The sequence below is a fragment of the Pyrus communis genome, chromosome 4 (assembly GCF_963583255.1).
Source record: "Pyrus communis chromosome 4, drPyrComm1.1, whole genome shotgun sequence".
Classification (NCBI taxonomy): domain Eukaryota; kingdom Viridiplantae; phylum Streptophyta; class Magnoliopsida; order Rosales; family Rosaceae; genus Pyrus; species Pyrus communis.
In genome coordinates this window covers 29,336,593-29,359,208 of record NC_084806.1, presented here as the reverse complement: position 1 = coordinate 29,359,208, position 22,616 = coordinate 29,336,593, and the positions used below count along the sequence as shown (strand labels likewise).

The following is a 22,616-nucleotide window of genomic DNA, read 5'->3' as shown; positions in this document are numbered from 1 at the left end:
GCCTAAAACAAGTGGCCGTGAACATTTATTTTACTAACTTACAAATCCAATTCGGGAAGATCCGTACATCGGATTCCCGATCCATAAATTCCTATGATCTTTAAATATTACGTATTATAATGTACCCAAGTTTGGTGACGATCCAACGGTCAGATCGTCGATTCACATTTTCATCAAACAATGTATCGTAACGAATTTAGGTTCCAACGATCAACCTATGTCATTCTAATAACAAAACTGAATTCAAGACATTCGACATAGCCTAAAAATAGCATTGGCGGCCCACTGGCCACGCGCCGCCGCGGGTGGCGGTCGGCCGCCCCGATTCGCCGGAAAATCCAACTATTTCCAAAAATTCTCAAACTTCACAGAAATAAAGATCTCAGTGAGTAGAGCAACTTTCATACCTGCCACGAAGTCCAAAAGTGGACGGAAGATGGTCAATTTTGCCCACGAAGCCGGCGGGTGCCTAAAACTTCCCGACGTCGATTCGTCGTCTACGGTGGTCCAACGGGGTCAAGGTTGGTTGGGTTTTGCTCCTGGGATGATGGGCTACAAAGCCCAAGTGGTGGCATCGGCCATTGCTTTGTCGATTTGCCGAAAAATCGAAAAGGGTGGCCGGAGCACCATTGATTTTCGTCAACTTTCGTGGCCTCAAACCTCCACATCCCATGGTTAATCAAGGTGGTTCTTGGGTGGGTTTTGTAGAGGGGAATGAGAGCTTCAAGATGGTGGTGGTGGCATCGAAAAACTCCACCGGAGTTGGCCGGAATCGGCCTTGGAAAATGGGTGGTCGTGAGTGGGAAAACCCATGGGAAATGCTGGGATTTTTTTTTTTCTTTCTTTTTCTTTCTTTCCTTTTTCTGATTGGGCTTCACCTTAAATAACCAATTTCGAACGTCCGTAACTATACCGTTATAATCCGGACTCGCAAACGGCTTTCGCCTATGCGTTCACATCCACGAGTATTACGAGAATATGTTAAAAGAATAAGTCATACGTCTCTCTAGACGATGGTCAACAGAAGTCAAAGTCCTTGCCTCTAGGGCAATTTCGTAAATTCACGCTTTTAAAATAAAATAAAAACGTAAAATTTGGAACGGGTTGTCACAATCTACCCACCTTAAGAAAATTTCGTCCTCGAAATTTAAAATCATAAGTCCAAAGTAGAATACTCAAAATTAAAGAGATATATGTATGTAAATACATACACGAGGAAGACACAAAGTGATAGCGACTACATAAAAGAGGATGACATTCCGTCATGATCGGAGTGTAGTGACTCTTCTTTCATGCCTCCAAATTCCTACTATCCTCTCATAAACGTGTTCAAAGCGTAATGCACTTCGAAATTAAGCATGTAATATTTTTGGGTCAAGCCCAAATAACAATTAACGAATTAAATAAGTAAATACAAATATTAACGTAGAATAATCTACTTGTTTACTTGCTTAACAATCCAACGAATAAGTTATTAATATTACGGTCTGCACCCCACAAAACCGACAATTCACTGTTGTCTTGATAAGCAAGTAACAATTCCCGAGGATGCAATATTACCATCTTGCCCCTCAATGGGAAATACACATACCAACCTCGATCGTACTCATTCACTACCTTCTGAGGCAACATCTTCAATAACATAAATTTTCTACATCACAATCTCAATCAAATATTTGTTCGCAATAAGCTGCTGTAATCACAAGCTGCGCATACAATATTTGTATTATATTTTGAAGGATACCATACTCATAAACAGGAATGTAACCGTAGTTACCCATAATTCTAACAAAAGTATGCGTCCATTAAATATGTGTTGTGTGTAAAATCTTCATACATCAACTCCAATGATACCATAGTTAACCCGAAATTGTAACTGTGGTTACAAGTGACTAGAATGGAGATAAGGATATACTGCAACCATGCTACTGGTGGGACAAACAAGATGTAACTCGTCCACAAAGGTCTGAGTAACTCATTTCAAACTAATCGTTAATCTAGGGATAGAAATGCAATAATGAACAACTTCTAATACTCAAAACCTTCATAACGACTTCCAAAGGCTTGGAAGTGAAACATGTAACACGATGAAATATAAATACACCAAGATGATAATCTTGTCAGGTTTCTATTTGTTGAATTTGTATAGAAGTCTAGGAGTAGTTTTCTCAAAAAGTCATCGTCCTCTGGACGCAATTAGAAAATTGTAGTTGCCCAAGGAAGTTTGAACTCTATATCCTCAATATCCCCACAACATTAATCGAAAGTGGGGTGCATCTAGAGTGAGGATTCATTTAGAACACATCAACGGGAGCCTCGATTTTATCTCTTTCCTACTTCCACATTTGATCACGTCACAAAGAGAATTTCTAGATCACATCCCCCGAAGAGGTTGACTACATCCCACTTCTATCTTAGTGGTCTTCACAAGTGTCTTGTTGTTGAAATTTCAACACCCATTTCAGGAAATAACTATTGCCAATACTTCAATTTTTAGAGCAAGAAGAATATTGTTTTCTACTTAAGTAAACAACTACCAATTGGAACATCATATAAGCGTATCATTGGTTTAGCATCACGATTAATGAATTTCACATTCTTTACATATACAACATATCTCGAACTGAGCATATAAAAAGATACTTCCTAACTCCATTCATACAAAATGATTAAAATCATTTGAACCATTTCTGGGTAGATTAAAGGTAACTCTATATCGATACTCATACTTCCCAATTAAATAGAAAAGGACAGGCTGGAAGTGTGCGAGAGTAGATACACCATAGTGCACTCATAGATGCCAATTTAATTCTACTATTGCCTCTGACAAAACTTAGCTTGTTCCAAAAAGTAAATGTAATAAAAAGTTTGAGGATCAATGAAGATTTGGACACACTTTTCTACATAAGAGTCCCAATCAATATTCCAATGAAATTAGAAATTGTTAATTCTAGGTCATAAGTATAATGGTTCATCTTTAGCGGTTCTACCACCGAGAAACATAAGCGTTAACATACTAAGAAAGTCTGAATCCGAATTGACTTGTCACATCAATCGACAATCACTATGCATCATCAAAATCTCCACCGAGAAGTGTCATCTAGCCTTCGAAATAAGGTGATGACTGTTGACTTTAGGTCAATGAATAAGATGGTTCGTTTCAAACGATTCTAATCGTGAAAAATAAAAGCAATACTCCGTCATGTTGCCATACCAACTTAACAATGTGGTGGTATCCGCGGTAAGATTTTTGGGATATGACGCCAAAAGTATACGTCCTCGAATTTACAGTACTACTAACCAACTCTACGACACGAACTAAAAGGTCTTAACAGTTTCCTCGACACTCATAACAATCTAACAGTGAGATATCATCCCGCATTTCGATTCTAATGTCTACCTATGGAAGTGATCGAGAGGTGGTTAGTCAAAGGGTTTTCGTTTACCTAAATAAGTGATAGGGTAAAAACAACAATCATAAGTTTACCGTCCTATTGCAAAGCTTATTCCTAAGCTTCCACGATCCTAATTTATTCAGCTCAAGCGAAGTAGTTCATTGATCCTAGGAGGATTTGATGATTGCTTTTTTTGGATTCCTACAACTCCCAGGATATGACAACTTACATTTGCAAGCCTATTCTCACCCATTTAAATAGTACAACTACGAAAGCAAAAATCTAGGAATAGCGATGATTGAAAAATCCCAATGCTAGAAAAAGACCTTGCTTAAGATCTACTTTCAAAAAGACTTCATCGACAGTCGATCTTCCTCCTAAAGATTCAACATGAACACAAGTATGCTTGAAGATATTAGTGCTAATAGGGACCGAACAATAATTATCCCTCAGATGATCTTCCGCGAAATGTTACTAAGAAATCAAGACTAACTAAGATTTCCAATCTTTAAAGAATCAATACTAACAGCGGTAGGACAATGATAGAATTATTTGGTAATATCTCTGGCGATACATGATTATCAAAACATTTACTTAGGCCATCAACTCGCCTCACTTTTATACCTTTCCTCCACAAGGAAAATCTTCGTTTTAATTCTAAGGACAACCGCCAAAATGATTTTATAAAATGTCGTCAAAACCACAAAATTGTCCAAAACTGAAGAAAAGTTAACATATTTTTCCATATTCGACGAAGTGGCATCATTCGAACGTCAAACACAAAAACCAAGAGTGCTCACATCACGCGTGTGATGAACACAATACTGCCCAACATATGCTCTGATACCAAACTGACACACCCCGACCCAGAAAGTCCACTCGGACCCTGAATCGAGCTGTGCTGGCCGACACCTGGAAGGTGACGAAGCCATAAAATGTGATAGTGCATAAAAAGTGAATAAATTTGAATCTAAAAGTGTCTAAGTACCAGAGTGCGCTACGAGTGGGAGTGAACCCATTTCACACGCGATGTCAGAGCATAAGTAAGGTGCAGTAATGTGGGTAAGAATCATACCCTCAAAAATATCCATCAATACTAAGATTCGCCATAGATTCTTGTCGATACAAACTCAGCAGCTAAAACCTGAAGGGCACCAAACAGAAGGTGTGAGTAAGCAATAAAACCAAGCTTCCCAAAGTTACTACCTCTCAAAAAGTAATGCCCCTAAATGTAAAACCCGTATCGTTTTCCATAAGACAGTACAACATATATACATATATCCAAACCATACTTGGAAATGACCAAAACCACGGTTTGCCATCACATCCACCATACATTAATAAGTAGGCCAAATGAACTAAATCAATACAAAGTGATATATCAGTCAGAGTCAGCTAAAATGACATGTACAACTTATCCGTATCTCATCAATCATGGCTAGCATATAAGTCGGAGTCACCTATAGTGACCTGTACAACTTATTCATATCTCGTCAATCCTGACTAGCATATAAGTCGGAGTCACCTATAGTGACCTATACGACTTATCCATATCTCATCAATCTTGGCTAGCATATAAGTCGGAGTCACCTATAGTGACCTGTACGACTTATCCATATCTCGTCAATCCTGGCTAGCATATAAGTCGGAGTCACCTATAGTGACCTGTACGACTTATCCATATCTCGTCAATCCTGACTAGCATATAAGTCGGAGTCACCTATAGTGACCTGTACGACTTATCCATATCTCGTCAATCCTGGCTAGCCAATAGCTCAATAAGTATACCTGCACACGAGTCGGAACCACCTAAAGTGGTCTGTACGACAGGACTAGGTGTAAATAAATACGCTCAAGTGCTACGATCACGTGAAGACTGGGCGAATAATCGCGGGTCACCTACAAGTCGGAACCACCTAAAGTGGTCTATACGACAGAACTGTGCACCTACCTTGGATCCAAGGTGAGTGTAAGGTGCGGGAGGTGAACATCACGTGAAGGACTGTGCCCTGTCCACGGGCGGGAGCACTAACACCGAGGTGCAGGTTTATGAGCTCTCAATGCATCTCAATATAACATGTGCAACTCATGGCAACCAGACGACCGTATTGAAGTTGCCTAACTCATAACTGTAGTCATGCTATAACGCAATCGATTCAACTAGTACCATAAACTCACCTCAACTTACCTGGGTGTCCTGAGTTCACCTTTGCACTTGAAAGCATTCCCAATAATTATATGCAAGTAATATACATATGGATATATCATGATGCAAACCCACTCAACCATGTCGTAGCATTTTCAATTATAAACAATATAGTGTGAAGTGTACAATCAATAACGCCCTACTCCCAAACTACTTATTTTCAAGGATAATTATTCATGACAACCCAATTAACACTAATTTAACTAACTAATTCAAAAAAACTAAAACTTGCCTTAATCAATTTCCTTCGCATTACTCAATTTCCCAAGCAAGGCTTTTGTCTCAAATATTTTATGGCTGCATCTAACGTCTCGTTAGACTGCCTACGTACCCTAAACAGGGATCAAGCCATTCGTAGTTCACATAGTACTTCAAGCATTCACAATAATTATATATGAAAGTAATATGCCTAATCAATTTAAAGATGTCGATAGAACTCTCAATAATATGTACGATAAAAAGGAAAAGATGCACTCACCTGGAGTCCACGCTATGATTCTCTAGCGCACGCATCGAGGCATCCTGAATGATTGGTCCCTGTGACCAATTATCAAATCACATCTCAGAACTCTTATCCGTAGAATATGTAATTCACATAAAACACAACCTCAACGACATTCTAAAATAGTTTGAGACCCATTGACCACAAGTCAACCGTCGATCAAAGATTGACGGTAGGGTTTACAACCCTGTATAACCTGACCCAGAAGATCCGCATATCAGATTTCCAATCAGCAACTTTCAACGATCCACAATATGTTTCTAGAATAACATATTAAAATTTCATTACGATCCAACGGTCAGATCTCCGCCAATTGCCTAAAACAAGTGGCCGTGAACATTTATTTTACTAACTTACAAATCCAATTCGGGAAGATCCGTACATCGGATTCCCGATCCATAAATTCCTATGATCTTTAAATATTACGTATTATAATGTACCCAAGTTTGGTGACGATCCAACGGTCAGATCGTCGATTCACATTTTCATCAAACAATGTATCGTAACGAATTTAGGTTCCAACGATCAACCTATGTCATTCTAATAACAAAACTGAATTCAAGACATTTGACATAGCCTAAAAATAGCATTGGCGGCCCACTGGCCACGCGCCGCCGCGGGTGGCGGTCGGCCGCCCCGATTCGCCGGAAAATCCAACTATTTCCAAAAATTCTCAAACTTCACAGAAATAAAGATCTCAGTGAGTAGAGCAACTTTCATACTTGCCACGAAGTCCAAAAGTGGACGGAAGATGGTCAATTTTGCCCACGAAGCCGGCGGGTGCCTAAAACTTCCCGACGTCGATTCGTCGTCTACGGTGGTCCAACGGGGTCAAGGTTGGTTGGGTTTTGCTCCTGGGATGATGGGCTACAAAGCCCAAGTGGTGGCATCGGCCATTGCTTTGTCGATTTGCCGGAAAATCGAAAAGGGTGGCCGGAGCACCATTGATTTTCGTCAACTTTCGTGGCCTCAAACCTCCACATCCCATGGTTAATCAAGGTGGTTCTTGGGTGGGTTTTGTAGAGGGGAATGAGAACTTCAAGATGGTGGTGGTGGCATCGAAAAACTCCACCGGAGTTGGCCGGAATCGGCCTTGGAAAATGGGTGGTCGTGAGTGGGAAAACCCACGGGAAATGCTGGGATTTTTTTTTTTTCTTTCTTTTTCTTTCTTTCCTTTTTCTGATTGGGCTTCACCTTAAATAACCAATTTCGAACGTCCGTAACTATACCGTTATAATCCGGACTCGCAAACGGCTTTCGCCTATGCGTTCACATCCACGAGTATTACGAGAATATGTTAAAAGAATAAGTCATACGTCTCTCTAGACGATGGTCAACAGAAGTCAAAGTCCTTGCCTCTAGGGCAATTTCGTAAATTCACGCTTTTAAAATAAAATAAAAACGTAAAATTTGGAACGGGTTGTCATAGTTTTCACGTCGAACTCGGAATACCTGATTTTGGGTACTGTTCATGCACACGTAATTTCTCATGTTTTTGGGAATTTCAAGCTTGTAGGAAGCTTGGTGAGGTCCTTAGGAGGCTCGGGGTGGTTCGTTTGAAGGTTTTGGACGTCGGGATCACGAGTTTCGAGGTTGGCCGGAGTTGGGGTGATTTTCCAGGCAAGATTTCGTGGATTTTGGCACTTGGGAGTGGTATGATTTTGTTCCTCTCATTGTAAGCTTCATTTTGGTACCAATTTTGTGAATTTTGGTTGAAAAACGAAGAAGATGATTTTGGTACCAATTTTTGTGAATTTTGGTACCATTTAAAGTTTTCCTGATTTTCCGGCGCCGGAGCCTCGCCGGAGAAGACGACGGAATATTCCTAACGCCGTTGACGGTTACCGTTAGGGATAACGGAATATTCCTGATGGCGTCAACTGACGCCGTTAGCGTGCCAGGCATGTGCCTGCGCTTGGCTGGCGCGTGCGACGGTGAAAAATTATTTTAAAAATATGGGGATGTTCCTGAGGTTGAGTAGATCACGTTGGTGTATTCATACACCCCATTTGAGCATTGTATGAGAAGTTATTTCTAAAGGTTGGTTATGTGCTTTAAAATTAACGTTTTTATAGTTGTTTCGCATATAGGTGATACCTATCCCGAGGACGAGCGTGGTCACTCGAGGCAGGGGGGTTACGACCCTTCCACATGCCAGTGAGTGGGCTTTTGGTTTTCCGTATATACCTATATACTCATATTTTCCCAGAAATTGATTTAAATGTTTATTAGTTATATGCCATTTTTATATTGCCGGTTGTTATGCATGATTAGTTGCATTTATATATGTATGTATTGGTGTTGTGGACGCACAAGTAAGTGCCAGGTAAGTGTGATTTATGTTTACATCCAGTAGTGAGTTAGAGATTTGAGCTCTAGATTCAGCCGTACAGGTCACGTTAGGTGACTCCGGCTGACAGTTTATATGATTTGAACGTGATATTACCTGAGCACTTGCATTTCATTTTGAGGTCTTGGCATAGCATATTCTTGAGCATGATTTGTATATATATATACTCTATTTTCTGGGAAGTATACAGGTTTTACGGCGAGGGGTTAGAACTTATTTATTAAATGGTTTTCGAAAAGCTTTGTTTTTGCCCACTCACGCTTTTGTTTTGCGCCCCTCCAGGTTCTAGTCGGCTAGCACGTTTGGTGGTTTCCCAGAGGATTTTCCCGGCATATCTGACAGACGATCACCATCGTAGAACCACCTTCGGGTGTACTTCTGTTGCGTCGTTTTCTTTTGGACTACTTTAGGCTTTCATGCTCTGATATTAGCGTCGCACTTACATTACACTTGTTTATTGTTACTTTATGTAAGACTAATTTTATTTATTCGTACTATTTACATTATTATTTTATTAGCTTCCGCACTGTGCACATGGTTACGTCACTTTCACGTGACGCCCAGCATGCCCTGATCTCGATCGGGGTGTGTCACGAGGAGTGTAGTTGTAAAAAAATCATCAAAACCAGAGCTAAAATAATCGTTAAATTGTGATTTTTCGTTTATAACCGTCGAAAACTTTTCTTTCGTTACCTAATCTCTGAATGTTTTTTTTTTTTTTTTTTTTTTTTTGCGATTTTTTATGTATGCAATCTTGCAGTATCTACAAACAAGTTTGATAGTTAGATCATTCAAACTAGTTTCATAAAATGCATATCTCCGTTATATTTGCCTAAATTTTGAAGTGTGAAAAGTAATTTGTGCCAAATTTTTATTTATGTTTTTCAAGTATTGATTAGACAATATTTAGTTTGTGTGATGACATTTTCATTGTACAATTATCATTTTGTTTCTTTATTGCATATTTTACATGGGTTATTATCTATTAAACCAAACAATTATTTATGTAGTTTTTAAAAATGTATTCTATTTAAATACATATTATTTATTTATTTATTAAACCAAACAATTATTGACACACCCCGACCCGGAATGTCCACTAGGACTCCGAATCGAGCTGTGTTGGCCGACACCTGGAAGGTGACGATGACACACCCCGACCCAGAAAGTCCACTTGGACCCTGAATCGAGCTGTGCTGGCCGACACCTGGAAGGTGACGAAGCCATAAAATGTGATAGTGTATAAAAAGTGAATGAATTTGAATCCAAAAGTGTCTAAATACCAGAGTGCGCTACGAGTGGGAGCGAACCCATTTCACGCGCGATGTCAGAGCATAAGTAAGGTACAGTAATGTGGGTAAGAATCATACCCTCAAAAATATCCATCAATACTAAGATTCGCCACAGATTCTTGTCGATACAAACTCAGCAGCTAAAACCTGGAGGGCACCAAACAGAAGGTGTGATTAAGCAATAAAATCAAGCTTCCCAAAGTTACTACCTCTTTAAAAGTAATGCCCCTAAATGTAAAACCCGTATCGTTTTCCATAAGACAGTACAACATATATACATATATCCAAACCATACTCGGAAATGACCAAAACCACGGTTTGCCATCAATCCACCATACATTAATAAGTAGGCCAAATGAATTAAATCAATACAAAGTGATATATCAGTCAGAGTCATCTAAAATGACATGTACAACTTATCCATATCTCATCAATCATGGCTAGCATATAAGTCGGAGTCACCTATCCGACTTATCCATATCTCATCAATCATGGCTAGCATATAAGTCGGAGTCACCTATAGTGACCTGTACGACTTATCCATATCTCATCAATCCTGGCTAGCCAATAGCTCAATAAGTCTACCTGCACACGAGTCGGAACCACCTAAAGTGGTCTGTACGACAGGATTGGGTGTAAATAAGTGCTACGATCACGTGAAGACTGGACGAATAATCGCGGGTCACCTACGAGTCGGAACCACCTAAAGTGGTCTGTACGACAGGACTGTGCACCTACCTTGAATCCAAGGTGAGCGTAAGGTGTGGGAGGTGAACATCACGTGAAGGACTGTGCCCTGGCCACGGGCGGGAGCACTAACACCGGGGTGCAGGTTTATGAGCTATACTATATCTCAACACAATCGTACTCACTACCATCACTAACATCAACATGTACTCACCTGAAGCTTACCTGGGTGTCCTGCGTCCACCTTTGCACTTGAAAGCATTCCCAATAATTATATGCAAGTAATATACATATGGATATACCATGATGCAATCTAATACTCAACCATGTCGTAGCATTTTCAATTATACACAATACAGTGAGAAGTGTACAATCAATAACGCCCTACACCCAAACTACTTATTTTTAGGGATAATTATCCATAACAACCCAATTAACACTAATTAACTAACTAATTCACAAAACTAAAACTTGCCTTTACCAATTTCCTTTGCATTACTCAATTTCCCAAATAAGGCTTTTGTCTCAAATATTTTATGGCTGCATCTAACGTCTCGTTAGACTGCCTACGTACCTTAAATAGGGATCAAGCCATTCGTAGTTCATATAGGTACTTCAAGCATTCACAATAATTATATGAAGGTAATATACCTAATCAATTTAAAAGTGTCGATAGAACTCTCAATAATATGCACAATAAAAAGGAAAAGATCCACTCACCTGGGGTCCACGCTATACTTCTCTAGCGCACGCATCGAGGCGTCCTGAATGATCGGTCTCTGTGGCCAATTATCAAATCACATCTCAGAACTCTTATCCGTAGAATACGTAATTCACATAAAACACAACCTCAACGACATTCTAAAATAGTTTGATACCCATTGACCACAAGTCAACCGTCGATTTTGATCGACGGTAGGGTTTACAACCCTATATAACTTGACCTGGAAGATCCGCATATCAGATTTCCAATCCGCAACTCCAAACGATCCACAATATGTTTCTAGAATAACATATTAAAATTTCATTACGATCCAACGGTCAGATCTCCGCCAATTGCCTAAAACAAGTGGCCGTGAACATTTATTTTACTAACTTACAAATCCAATTCAGGAAGATCCGTAAGTCAGATTGCCGATCCGTAAATTCTTATAATCTTTAAATATTACGTATTATAATGTATCCAATTTTGGTGACGATCCAACGGTCGGATCATCGATTCACATTTTTATCAAGTAACGTATCATAACGAATTTAGGTTCCAACGATCAACCTACGTCATTCAAACGACAAAACTGAATTCAAAACATTCGACATAGCCTAAAAATAGCATTGGCGGCTCACTGGCCACGCGCCGCCGCATGTGCGGCCGCGGGTGGCGGTCGGCCGTCCCGGCTCGCCGGAAAATCCAACTATTTCCAAAAATTCTCAAACTTCACAGAAATGAAGATCTCAGTGAGTGGAGCAACTTTCATACCTGCCACGAAGTCCAAAAGTGGATGGAAGATTGTCAATTTTGCCCACGAAGCCGGCGGGTGCCTAAAACTTCCCGACGTCGATTCGTCGTCTACAGTGGTCCAACGGGGTCAAGGTTGGTTGCGTTTTGCTCCTGGGATGATGGGCTACAAAGCCCAAGTGGTGGCATCGGCCATTGCTTTGCCAATTTGCCGGAAAATCGAGAAGGGTGGCCGGAGCACCATTGATTTTCGTCAACTTTCGTGGCCTCAAAACTCCACATCCCATGGTTAATCAAGGTGGTTCTTGGGTGGGTTTTGTAGAGGGGAATGAGAGCTTCAAGATGGTGGTGGTGGCATCGAAAAACTCCACCGGAGTTGGCCGGAATCGGCCTTGGAAAATGGGCACCCGCGGTGGGTGCTGGTGGACGAAAACCCATATTCCCTTTTTTTTTTTTTCTTTTCTCCCTCCATTTCTGATTGGGCCTCCCCCACAAAGTGGGGATTTAATTTAAATAAACACTTACCTTGAATAACCAATTTCGAACGTCCGTAACTATACCGTTATAATCCGGACTCGCAAACGGCTTTCGCCTATAAGTTCGTACCAATGAGTACTACGAGGATATGCTAAAAGAATAAGTCCCACATCTTTCAAGTCGATGGTCAACTGAAGTCAAAGTCCTTGCCTCTAGGGCAATTTCGTAAATTCACGCTTTTAAAATAAAATAAAAACGTAAAATTTGGAACGGGTTGTCACAGACGAAGCCATAAAATGTGAATAAATTTAAACCTAAAAGTGCCTATATACACGAGTGCGTGGTGAGCGGTTTTGGACCAATTTCACACGTGGCACAGAGCATAAGAAAAGTACAGTGAGGTAAGATAATAATTATACCATCATAAGGAGCTACCTAAACTGGGGAGTGTCACAATTCCTCGTCGATACGAAACTTTGCTACTAGAACCTGGAGGGGTACAAAAATAGAAAGTGTGAGAGAGCAACACAAAGATTTTCAAAATCATTTCAATTATCAAAGTTAGTGACCCCTCGCCCGTAAAACCTATATAGTTTCCAGAAAATCATACTACATATAAGTATGAAATCAAAAGTATACTAACAGTAAATCCAGAAGTATACCACAACACAGCATCTCATTAGCAATATAAATAATCATGTGCTTAATAACCCATACTAGCACGCAAGTCGAAGTCATCTATGGTGACCTGTGCAACTGCACACATATCTCATCAATCAATGCTAGTACATAAGTTAGAGTCACTTGTAGTAATCTGTACGACTCATCCATATCTCATCAGTCAATATCCAAGTAATATGTCAGCCGGATCCACCTCTTGTGGCCTGTACGGCTGAACCCATAGCTCATCACATATCCAAGTAATATGTCAGCCAGATCCACTCTCGTGGCCTGTACGGCTGAATCCATAGCTAATCACATATCCAAGTAATATGTCAGCCGGATCCACCTCTCGTGGCCTGTACGGCTGAATCCATAGCTCATCACATATCCCTGCACATGAGTCGGAACCACTTCTAGTGGTCTGTACGACAGGACTAGGTGTAAATAAGTATGCTCAAGTGCTACGATCACGTGAAGAGTGTGCGAATAATCGCGGGTCACCTACGAGTCGGAACCACCTGTAGTGGTTTGTACGACAAGACTGTGCACCTACCTTGGATCCAAGGTGAGCGTAAGGTGTGAAAGGTGAACATCACGTGAATGACTGTGCCCTGGCCATGGGTGGGAGAACTAACACTGGGGTGTAGGTTTATGAGCTCTAATTGTAACTATTATAACATGTACGACTCATGGGCAACCTGTACGACAATGTCAGAGTTGCCTATCATTGCAACCTATACGACAAGGTCGGAGTTGCCTAAAACATAAATATAGTCATGCCATAACTCGATCATTTCAAGTAACACCATAAACTCACATGAACTTACCTGTACGTCTTGCGTTCCTCTTCGCACTTCCAAGCATTCACAGTAATTACTTACAGGTAGTATACACAAGGATATGCCATGATGCAATCTAATACTCAACCATATCACAACATTTACCAATATATACATATATATATAACATGGCAAAATATGCATAATATGTAATGCCCCACTCCCGAACTATTTATTTCGGGAATAATTATCAGGAACAAGTCCAACCAAATATTACTTTAAATTAACTATCAATGCTTACAATCCTTTACTTCAATCTCTCAATTCCTCACACATTGATTTATGACCAACATTTAACTACCAAAATCTTAAGGTTAAATCTCACATTTTCACCAACTTCCTTCACATTGCTCAATTCCCCAAACAAGGCTTTTGTCTCGATTATTTAATCTCATTTATTGTATGGCTGCATCTAACGTCTCGTTAGACTGCCTACGTACCCTAAATAGGGATCAAGCCAATCGCAGTTCACACCAATTATTTGTAGGTAGCATGCATATGTATATACCATAACATAATCTAAACTCAACCATCTCGTAGTACTTTAGAACATATAAATATATATAACATGGCACAAATTGCTTAATTAAATTTAAAAGTATTTTTGCAATTATCAATCATGTATATATATATATATGATAAAAAAGGAAAAGATTCACTCACCTAGAGTCTGCCCTATCATTTTCCTAGCATGTACATCGAGGCGTCCTGGACGAACGGCGCCTAGGACAATTTTCAAACCACATCTCAGAATCCTTATCAATAGATCATGTAACTTACGTAAAACACATCCCTAAAGACGTTTTAGAATGATTTGATACCAATTGATCAAAAGTCAATCGTCGGTCAAGGATCGACGGTAGGGTCCATAACTCTACGTAACTCAATCCGGAAGATCCGCTCATCAGATTTCCAATTAGAAACCTCCAAAGATCCACATTATGCTTCTAAAACATTATCCTAAAATTTCACTGTGATCCAACGGTTGGATCTCCGTCAATTGCCAAAACAAGGTAGCGGTTAACGTTTATTTTATAAACTTGCAAATCCAATTCGGGAAGATCTGAAGGTTGGATTCCTGATCCGTCAATTCCTATAATTTCAAATATTATGTGTTATCACATATTAAAGTTTAGTAATGATCCAACGGTCGGATCGTCGATTCATATAATAATCAAGTGATATACCTTAATGAAACTAGGTTCAGAATAATCCATTCACATCATATGGATATCAACTATGAACTCAGGCATCTAAAATGACTTAGAACGACATCTTCAATCTGCTGGCCACGTGCCGCCGCACACGCTGCCACGGGTGGCAGTCGGCCGCCTCGACTCGCGGAAAATTTAACTATTTCTACAAATTCTCAAACTTCACAAAAATGAATATCTCAGTGAGTAAAGCAACTTTCATACCTGCGACCAAGTCCAATTTGGCCTGGAAAAGCCCCAATTTTGCTAAAACTCGTCTGAAACCCTAGATTTGGGTGACTTCGATCCGTCACCTCTGGTGCTCCACCGCCTCCAAGGTTGTTTAGGCTTTGTTCTAGACCTTAAGGGAAGTCTATTGGTGGTGTCAATTGGAGGGAATCGTTTCAGGTTTGGTGGATTTCAGACTAGAGTCCTTACGGCACCCATGGTTCCCGTCGAGATTCCCCCCTCCCCCGAAAATACAACCAATTTCATTACAATTTCAGGTGGAAAAAGAAGAGGGAAGGTTATGGATTAATTTAGAGGTATTAGATGGGTGAATTTCACCTGAAAAATGACATAATTTGGCCGGAAATAGAATCGGGTCGAAAGGTTTGGCATGGGTCGAGGGGGATCCGACCGATCCCCTTCCCCTTTTCCTCCTTCCTTCCCCTCCTTTCCCTCCTTTCCCTCTTGCCTGATTGGTTCTTTCTCTCTCTCTCCTCTCCTCATTCCTCCACTTCTCTCCCGGTCCCTTCGGTGCTCTCTTTTTCCCCTCTCATTCGTTGCCATCAAGCAACCTCTCCCTTTCCTCCTTCTTAATTTTTCTAACCACCTCAAATAATAAAAAAAATAACAATAACTATAAGAAATGAATAAAATAATAAATAACAATCGTCACCAATGTACTTTTAAATTTATAGTTCCTTAAAACCTCTATCGTAGTTCCGAATTCAATAATTTTTTTTTTGCGTGCGTCTACGCATTCGCACCGCCAATTATATTTGAAATATGGTAAGGTAATAGTTCATATGCATCATGAACTAGCGATCAATGAAAATCAATACCCTCGCCTCTAGGGTATTCTCGTGAATTCACATTTTAAGATTTATAAAATCGTAAAATTAGGGACGGGTTGTCACAATTATTATTTTATTTTTTAAAATCGTAACAAAATTTTGGGGGGGGGGGGGGGAATTTAAAATTTTGGGCGGATTTTTGCCACCATTTTGTTTCTGTAGGTTATAACTGACAGTAATGAAAATTTTCTATCGGTTTTTATTTTAAAAAAAATGTTTCTGTCAGTTTTAACCGACATTAATGAAAATTTTCCAAAATAAAACCCCTCCATCTCTTCCTTGCGCCGGTGCTTCTCCCTTCCCCATTTTCTCATTTCTTTCTCCTTCTCTTCTCCCTTTCTCCTTCTCACTTCAATCACCATGGATGAATAAGGCAGAAGCTATGCAAGCCCTTGAGCATAGAGACAAGCAAAGCGCTTGTAAACACGAAAAATTCCTGAAACAAGAAACAAGAATACCGTGTACAAAATATATTTTTGTGTTTAATGATTTTGGGGTTACAATCTCTTTGTAATTTGATCCTCTGATTTTATCTTCGTAGGGTGTAGGTTTGTGGATGAGCTGTTGATCCAAAGGGTCGTCGGGGCTTGATCTAGGGATGAACAGTTGATGAATGGATCTTCGAGGGCTTTTGGGCTTGATCTTGAAGACTGGGTGTATGGATTTCTTCAAGGGCTTTTGGGCTTAATCTTGAAGAACGATTGGATGTGTGAATTTGTTGAGGTTGTTGATCCAAAGGGCCGTTGGGGCTTGATCTTAGGATGAACGATGAACACTTTCTTCAAGGGCCGTCGGGGCTTGATCTTGAATAATGGTTGTGTGGATTTCTTCAAGGGCTTTTGGGCTTGATCTTGAAGGTTGATGGATGAGCGGATCTTCAAGGGCTTTTGGGCTTAATCTTGAAGAACGATTGGATGTGTGAATTTGTTGAGGTTGTTGATCCAAAGGGCCGTTAGGGCTTGATCTTAGGATGAACGGATGATGAACACTTTCTTCAAGGGGCCGTCGGGGCTTGATCTTGAGTTGGTGGAAGTTCTTCAAGGGCCATTGGGGCTTGACCTTGAAGGAGGATTTGACGAAGAACGAAGAGTGTTTTCTTGATCCTTCGGGATTTGCTTGAGAGCTTTAGAGTTTCAAGGCTTCAAGGTTTTGGTGTGATTTAAATTCCCCTCTTTCTTTCTTCCCTCCTTTTTTTTTCTTTTTTTCTTCTTTTCTTCTCCCAAAATGAATGCCTTGGCTTCCTATTTATAGAATTCCAAAACTTGATTTTTGGATTTAAATAATCAGATGAAATAAATCATTTCTGCCAGGTATTGACACGTGTCCTATTTGATGACTTTTCCAATTTATTTCGATTTTTCGTTGAGTCACACGCTACATGTAAAATTTATGTGACACGTGAGTGTTGAAATTTTAATTATTGGTCAACATTCATTTCACCGAAATTTTGATGTCTACAAATGCCCCCACTTCAAGGCGCGTCGTAGACATGTGCTTGTCACGTGTAGAAGATGCGTTTTGAAGTCCCGTAATGTAGATGTCAACCCAAGGGCCGTCGAGGCTTGATCTTGAATTGGGCTGGAAATTTCTTCAAGGGCCATCGAGGCTTGATCTTGAGTTCGACTGGAAAATTTTCTGGTTTTCCCCAATCGTTGATTTTCCACAGGCTTAATCTTGAACTGGGCTGGAGATTTCTTCAAGGGCCATCGAGGCTTGATCTTGAGTTCGACTGGAAGATTTTCTGGTTTCCTCCAATCGTTGATTTTCCTTTGTGCTACTCTTGAACTGGGCAGCAGGATTCTTTTGGTCTCCCCCGAAGGTCTAAGCTTACCCCTTTTATCTGTTTCTTTGTTCAATCTCTCCAATTCGTATTGAAGAGGGTCAGAGGATAGCTCAGCATATGCAGTTGTTGCTTGTCTCCACATGCTTCAATGTATCATTTTCACTTGCCTTACTTGCTCCCCTTTGCAGAAGTGGTCCCTTCTCTGGAAGTGTATCAACCGTTGAAGATGACTACTCGAGAGCAACGCTAGGTAAGCAACCAGGGAATAGATTACAGGCAGTCGGTTCCAGATCGGAAGACTGACTCCAAATGCCGGCTGATTGCTTCTTTCACTTTGCCATGCGAGTAAGAACAAGGACAAAGGAAAAGACAGGGAAAAAGCATGATATGAGATACCTTTGCTTTCAAAGAAGCAGCGAATGAATCAGCACATATATTTGTTGTGCTTGTCTCCACATGCTTCGATGTATCATTTTCACTTGCCTTATTTGCTCCCTTTGCAGAAGTGGTATTTCCTTATGCAGGTTTGGCATTTTCTCTTGTAGTATTTGTCCTCTGATGCAGGAGTTGAATGCAAACTTTGCATTTGAATGGACCATCACTTCTTGGTGGCAGCACAAGTTTGAGTGGAGGTTCCGGCATATTGCTTTCTCTGTCCTTATCCTGGCAGGTGAGAACAAGGGCAAAGGAAAAGACAGAGAAAAAGCATGATATGAGATACCTTTGCTTTCGCCCTTGATGATATGAGATACCTTTGCTTTGGAAGAAGCGGCGAATGAATCAGCACATGTATTTGTTGTGCTTGTCTCCACATGCTTCGATCTACCGTTTCCTCCTGGCTCATCTGTACTCCAGGTATCTGGTATCATCTTTGGGGAAGAAGAAAAAATTGAGTATTTCGACAGGCTTTGCTGGGAGTGCGCCCTCAGAGGTGAGGAAGAGTTGGGCATTTTCTTCAGGTCTGCCTTGCCATAAAAGATGAAGGTCGACATATATAGGGATTTCCCAATAGCAAGTGGTGGTACTGTTCTTTTACCCTTGTCGACAAACGTCTCTTCGATTTTTGAACAAGCGTCTCTTCGATTTCTGAGCGAGCGCCTCTTCGAAAAAGTAGTCACGGGTGCAGCTCTGTCACCACGCTTGTTGGCAAAGGCGCGTAGTTGGGATGATAACCTTCACGTGTTTTCAACTTTGTCAGAGATCTTTTGACAAAGTTGAACGCGTTATCTGAAAAGCCGCGAAAGCGTCGCCGAACTTCACGCAGGAAAATCCGGTTTTTTGAATCGGTGGTCGTGTCGCCTTGGCTTTTTATAGAGGTATCGATCACCTCTAACATGCACACTTTGAAGATCGCCCGTTTGTGAAAATCGTCTTCGGCCCTTTCTGATTTTACTCCATCCACCTTTCTCTTTTAACCCTTTGACAATGGCTAACCCGTCTAACATTTGCTTAGATTTGAGTCTCAGCAGTGATCTGAGTGCGCCGCGTCAGGTAAATGTATGGTGCCCTTTTTTCTTATCTTCTAATAGCCCTTTGACAGGTGAAGATTCTGTGATGAAGGACGCAACAACAGCTACGATAGTAGCTAGGAATCTCCTCACTCCTAAAGATAGTAGGCTGCTTTCAGGACGGTCCGATGAGTTGGCCGTTCAAGAGTCCCTAGCTCTCAGCGTTCAGTGTGCGGGCTCTGTGTCCAACATGGGCCAACGCCTACTTGCTCGCCCCCGTCAAGTTGAATCGTTAATGGCAGAGGTGGAAAATCTCAAGCAAGAGATCAAACAGCTTAAGTACGAGAATAGAAGTTTGCACGTGCTTGCAAATAACTATTCGTCGGGCATGAAGAGGAAGCTTGATGAGCTGCAAGAATCTGAAGGTCGAATTCAAAATGACCGTCAAAAGCTTGCGGCTTATCTCCAGATGCACCTTTTTCCTTGGTCATCTAGCGTTCCACCCAGTATTGAGGCCTGGAATGCTCTAGCTCCTATGCCTTCCGCTCCGATGCCTCCTGCTCCGATACCTTCCGCTCCGATGCCTCCTGCTCCGATGCCTCCCGCTCCGAGAGTTTTGCCAAGTAATGGGGCTTCACGTGAACATCCTTTGTGAAAGCTCCATTTTTTTTTGTTTTTGTTTTTTTTTTTTTTTTTGTACGCACTTGTAATTTCTTAGAGATTAATGGACATGCTTTATTTTATTCAGTGTATTGTGCTAAATACAAATAAAACATATACATCACCGTCCATCATCATTCCTTTTTATTTTATTTTATTCTTTTCTTTGCTTTCGGTGGCGCTGATCCACCATTCATTTATATATATATATATATTTCAGATGGTGCCAGAAGCACCACCATTGTTTTTTTCTTTCTTTTTATTATATATATATATTTTTTTTTTTCTTTTTGCACATGGTTCCAGAAGCACCATCATTGTTTTTATTATATTTTTTTTTCCTTTTTAATTTTTTACTCTTCTTTTCAAAATGGGCTGATGGATTCCACCATTATCTTTCTTTATAATTTTTTTTATGTCTTCCACAATTACCTTTCTTTATAATTTTTTTATGTCTTTCATCATTAGTCTTCTTTTCCCTTCTCTTTTTTTTTTTTATTATTATTTTTTTTATATATATTCCCCACATGGGGCAGGGAGGAAATGCAGAGGAGCTTGGAGTAGTAGGAGGTAAGAGACGGAGAAAGTCTTTGGGTGTGAGTTGACAAACTTTGGTTTTGTCAATCACATTCAAAGGCAGCAGCAGAGGCAAGCAGATGTGAGTTGACAAACTTTGTTTTTGTTAATCACATTCACAGGTAGCGACCATGGCGGAAGTGCAGAAGCAGCCAGAGCTTGAAGCAGAGTGTAAGGCGTCGAGTTTGAAGACCGACTAGTCGTTTGACAGCGGTCAATGAAGCTCTTCGTTGATTTTGATCATGGTGGCCAGGGTGACGAGCTCGAGGTTTGTTGGCAGCGTGAGGAGACAGAGGGAAAAGCTCCACCATCACCATTGAGCACAGGCAAGGAGTACAGACCACCGATTTTCCACGACCTTCGATCCAGTTCACCGCAGCGGGCTTCCTGTCAGAGCAGTAGTTGCCGGAAATTCCAATCACATCCATGTCAGGGAAGTCGTTCTGGAGGAAATCCAAAACGTTTTGCACACCTTTGGAGACCATGTTCATCCCCATAGCATCACCGGTGCTGCAGATGAATCTCATGTACAAGTTCTTCCCAACAATGGCACACGTAATTGTCTGAAGCCTACCGAATCTGCTTGACCTGTTGAAAACCGTGGACAAGGTGTCATAATTGTTGGGTTCTTCCAAGTAGAACTTCAACTCGGCAGCTCTCTTAGCAGAGTTGAACCTCACACAAGGTGCTCTGGTCATCCCATCTCTCAGCAATACACTGGTGGCTCCGCCGGACAAGTTGATAGCTTTGAAGCCACGGTTGGTGCTGGCAACCAAGCAACCTTCGGTGGTGATCAGATTTTCTTGAAGATCAGGATGAGCATCAACATGTCCTGGTGAAAGTGGGTTGAGCAATTGCGGAATGGTCTCAGTAGACTCGCCAAAAAGTGCCCGAAATGATGAACTTCGCTTTGTTAGCAGTCGAAGCTCTTTTGCTGCTGCTTTCTGATCAGATAGAGATGATGACATCTTCTCAAGCAATGAATTCAGATATCCTCGGTCTGCATTGGTGACAAGTTGCTCATCAATATCCTGAACAGGTTTCGGAAGCTCAATTTCACGCTCCCTGCACCATTGTGAAATCATTTCTCGAACCAGGTGATTAGGGGTAAGGACAGTATGAGAGATGACTTGGTTTTTTTGAGGGCATGTTCTGTGGCCTTCGTTCAACCATCTCTGAATGAATGGTCGATCAAAAGTCTCTCCAGTGGCCAAGACAACAGGGTCGGCCATGAGCTCTCCGGAAATGGGACATATGAATTCTTTAGGAACGCCCGCAAGAACACCGCCGCCATGGCTACCGCCTTCAGCGAGTTTGAAAGAGAACGACTTTTGGGACTTCAAGTCTTTCAAAGAAGCCAAGGTTCTGATGGCCTCGTCGGCTGTCTCGACCCTGTAGTCATCTTCGTCGACAATGGCCTTCACCAGCCTCTCCAGCTGCTTCTTTATCTCTACGGCCTTCGCCTTCTCCGCCGCCGTGGGCGCATCGGCGTCGGTCACAGTTCCCTCCCCGGAGACGAAACCTTTCCTGGCCATTTGCGGAAGAAAGAAGAAAAATTGAGATCAGGGGTTGCTGTTGCTCTGATTATTCGTCTCAGATGAATGGGACGTCGAGAATTGTAGACCGCTGCTGCAGCTGCATCGTCTCGTCTGTCAAAGGAAGGCGAGAGAGCCACAGAGAGAGATGCTCTGTTTTCCTGGATTTCTTTTTGTTTTGGTTTCTGTGTGCGACTGACTGAGAGGAGAGAGAGCTGGGCCTGGATTTGGGCTAGTGGAATCCGGCTGCTCCTTTTTGTGGACTTCAACTTCCGTTTCTTTGAGTTGGCATGGGTCTTAAGTGTAGGCAAACCCACTTTAACATGTATATATATACATATATTATTTATTTATTTTTTTTTTTTGTTTTATTTTTTTTTTATTTTTTTATTTTTTTTTTTAGTAGAGAATAAATATATATATATATATATATATATATATATTTTTTTTTAATACATAGTAACATATGTATTTT

General features: G+C 40.9%; 1 protein-coding gene across 1 annotated transcript; it reads right to left on the bottom strand.

Moving 5' to 3' along the window:
• Positions 1 to 20,722: 20,722 nt before the first annotated feature.
• LOC137732960 (3-hydroxy-3-methylglutaryl coenzyme A reductase 2-B-like) lies at positions 20,723 to 22,246 on the bottom strand. Its single transcript, XM_068472191.1, has one exon. It carries the CDS (start codon positions 22,139 to 22,141, stop codon positions 20,723 to 20,725), a length of 1,419 nt encoding a protein of 472 aa, XP_068328292.1. The 5' UTR covers positions 22,142 to 22,246.
• Positions 22,247 to 22,616: the final 370 nt, after the last annotated feature.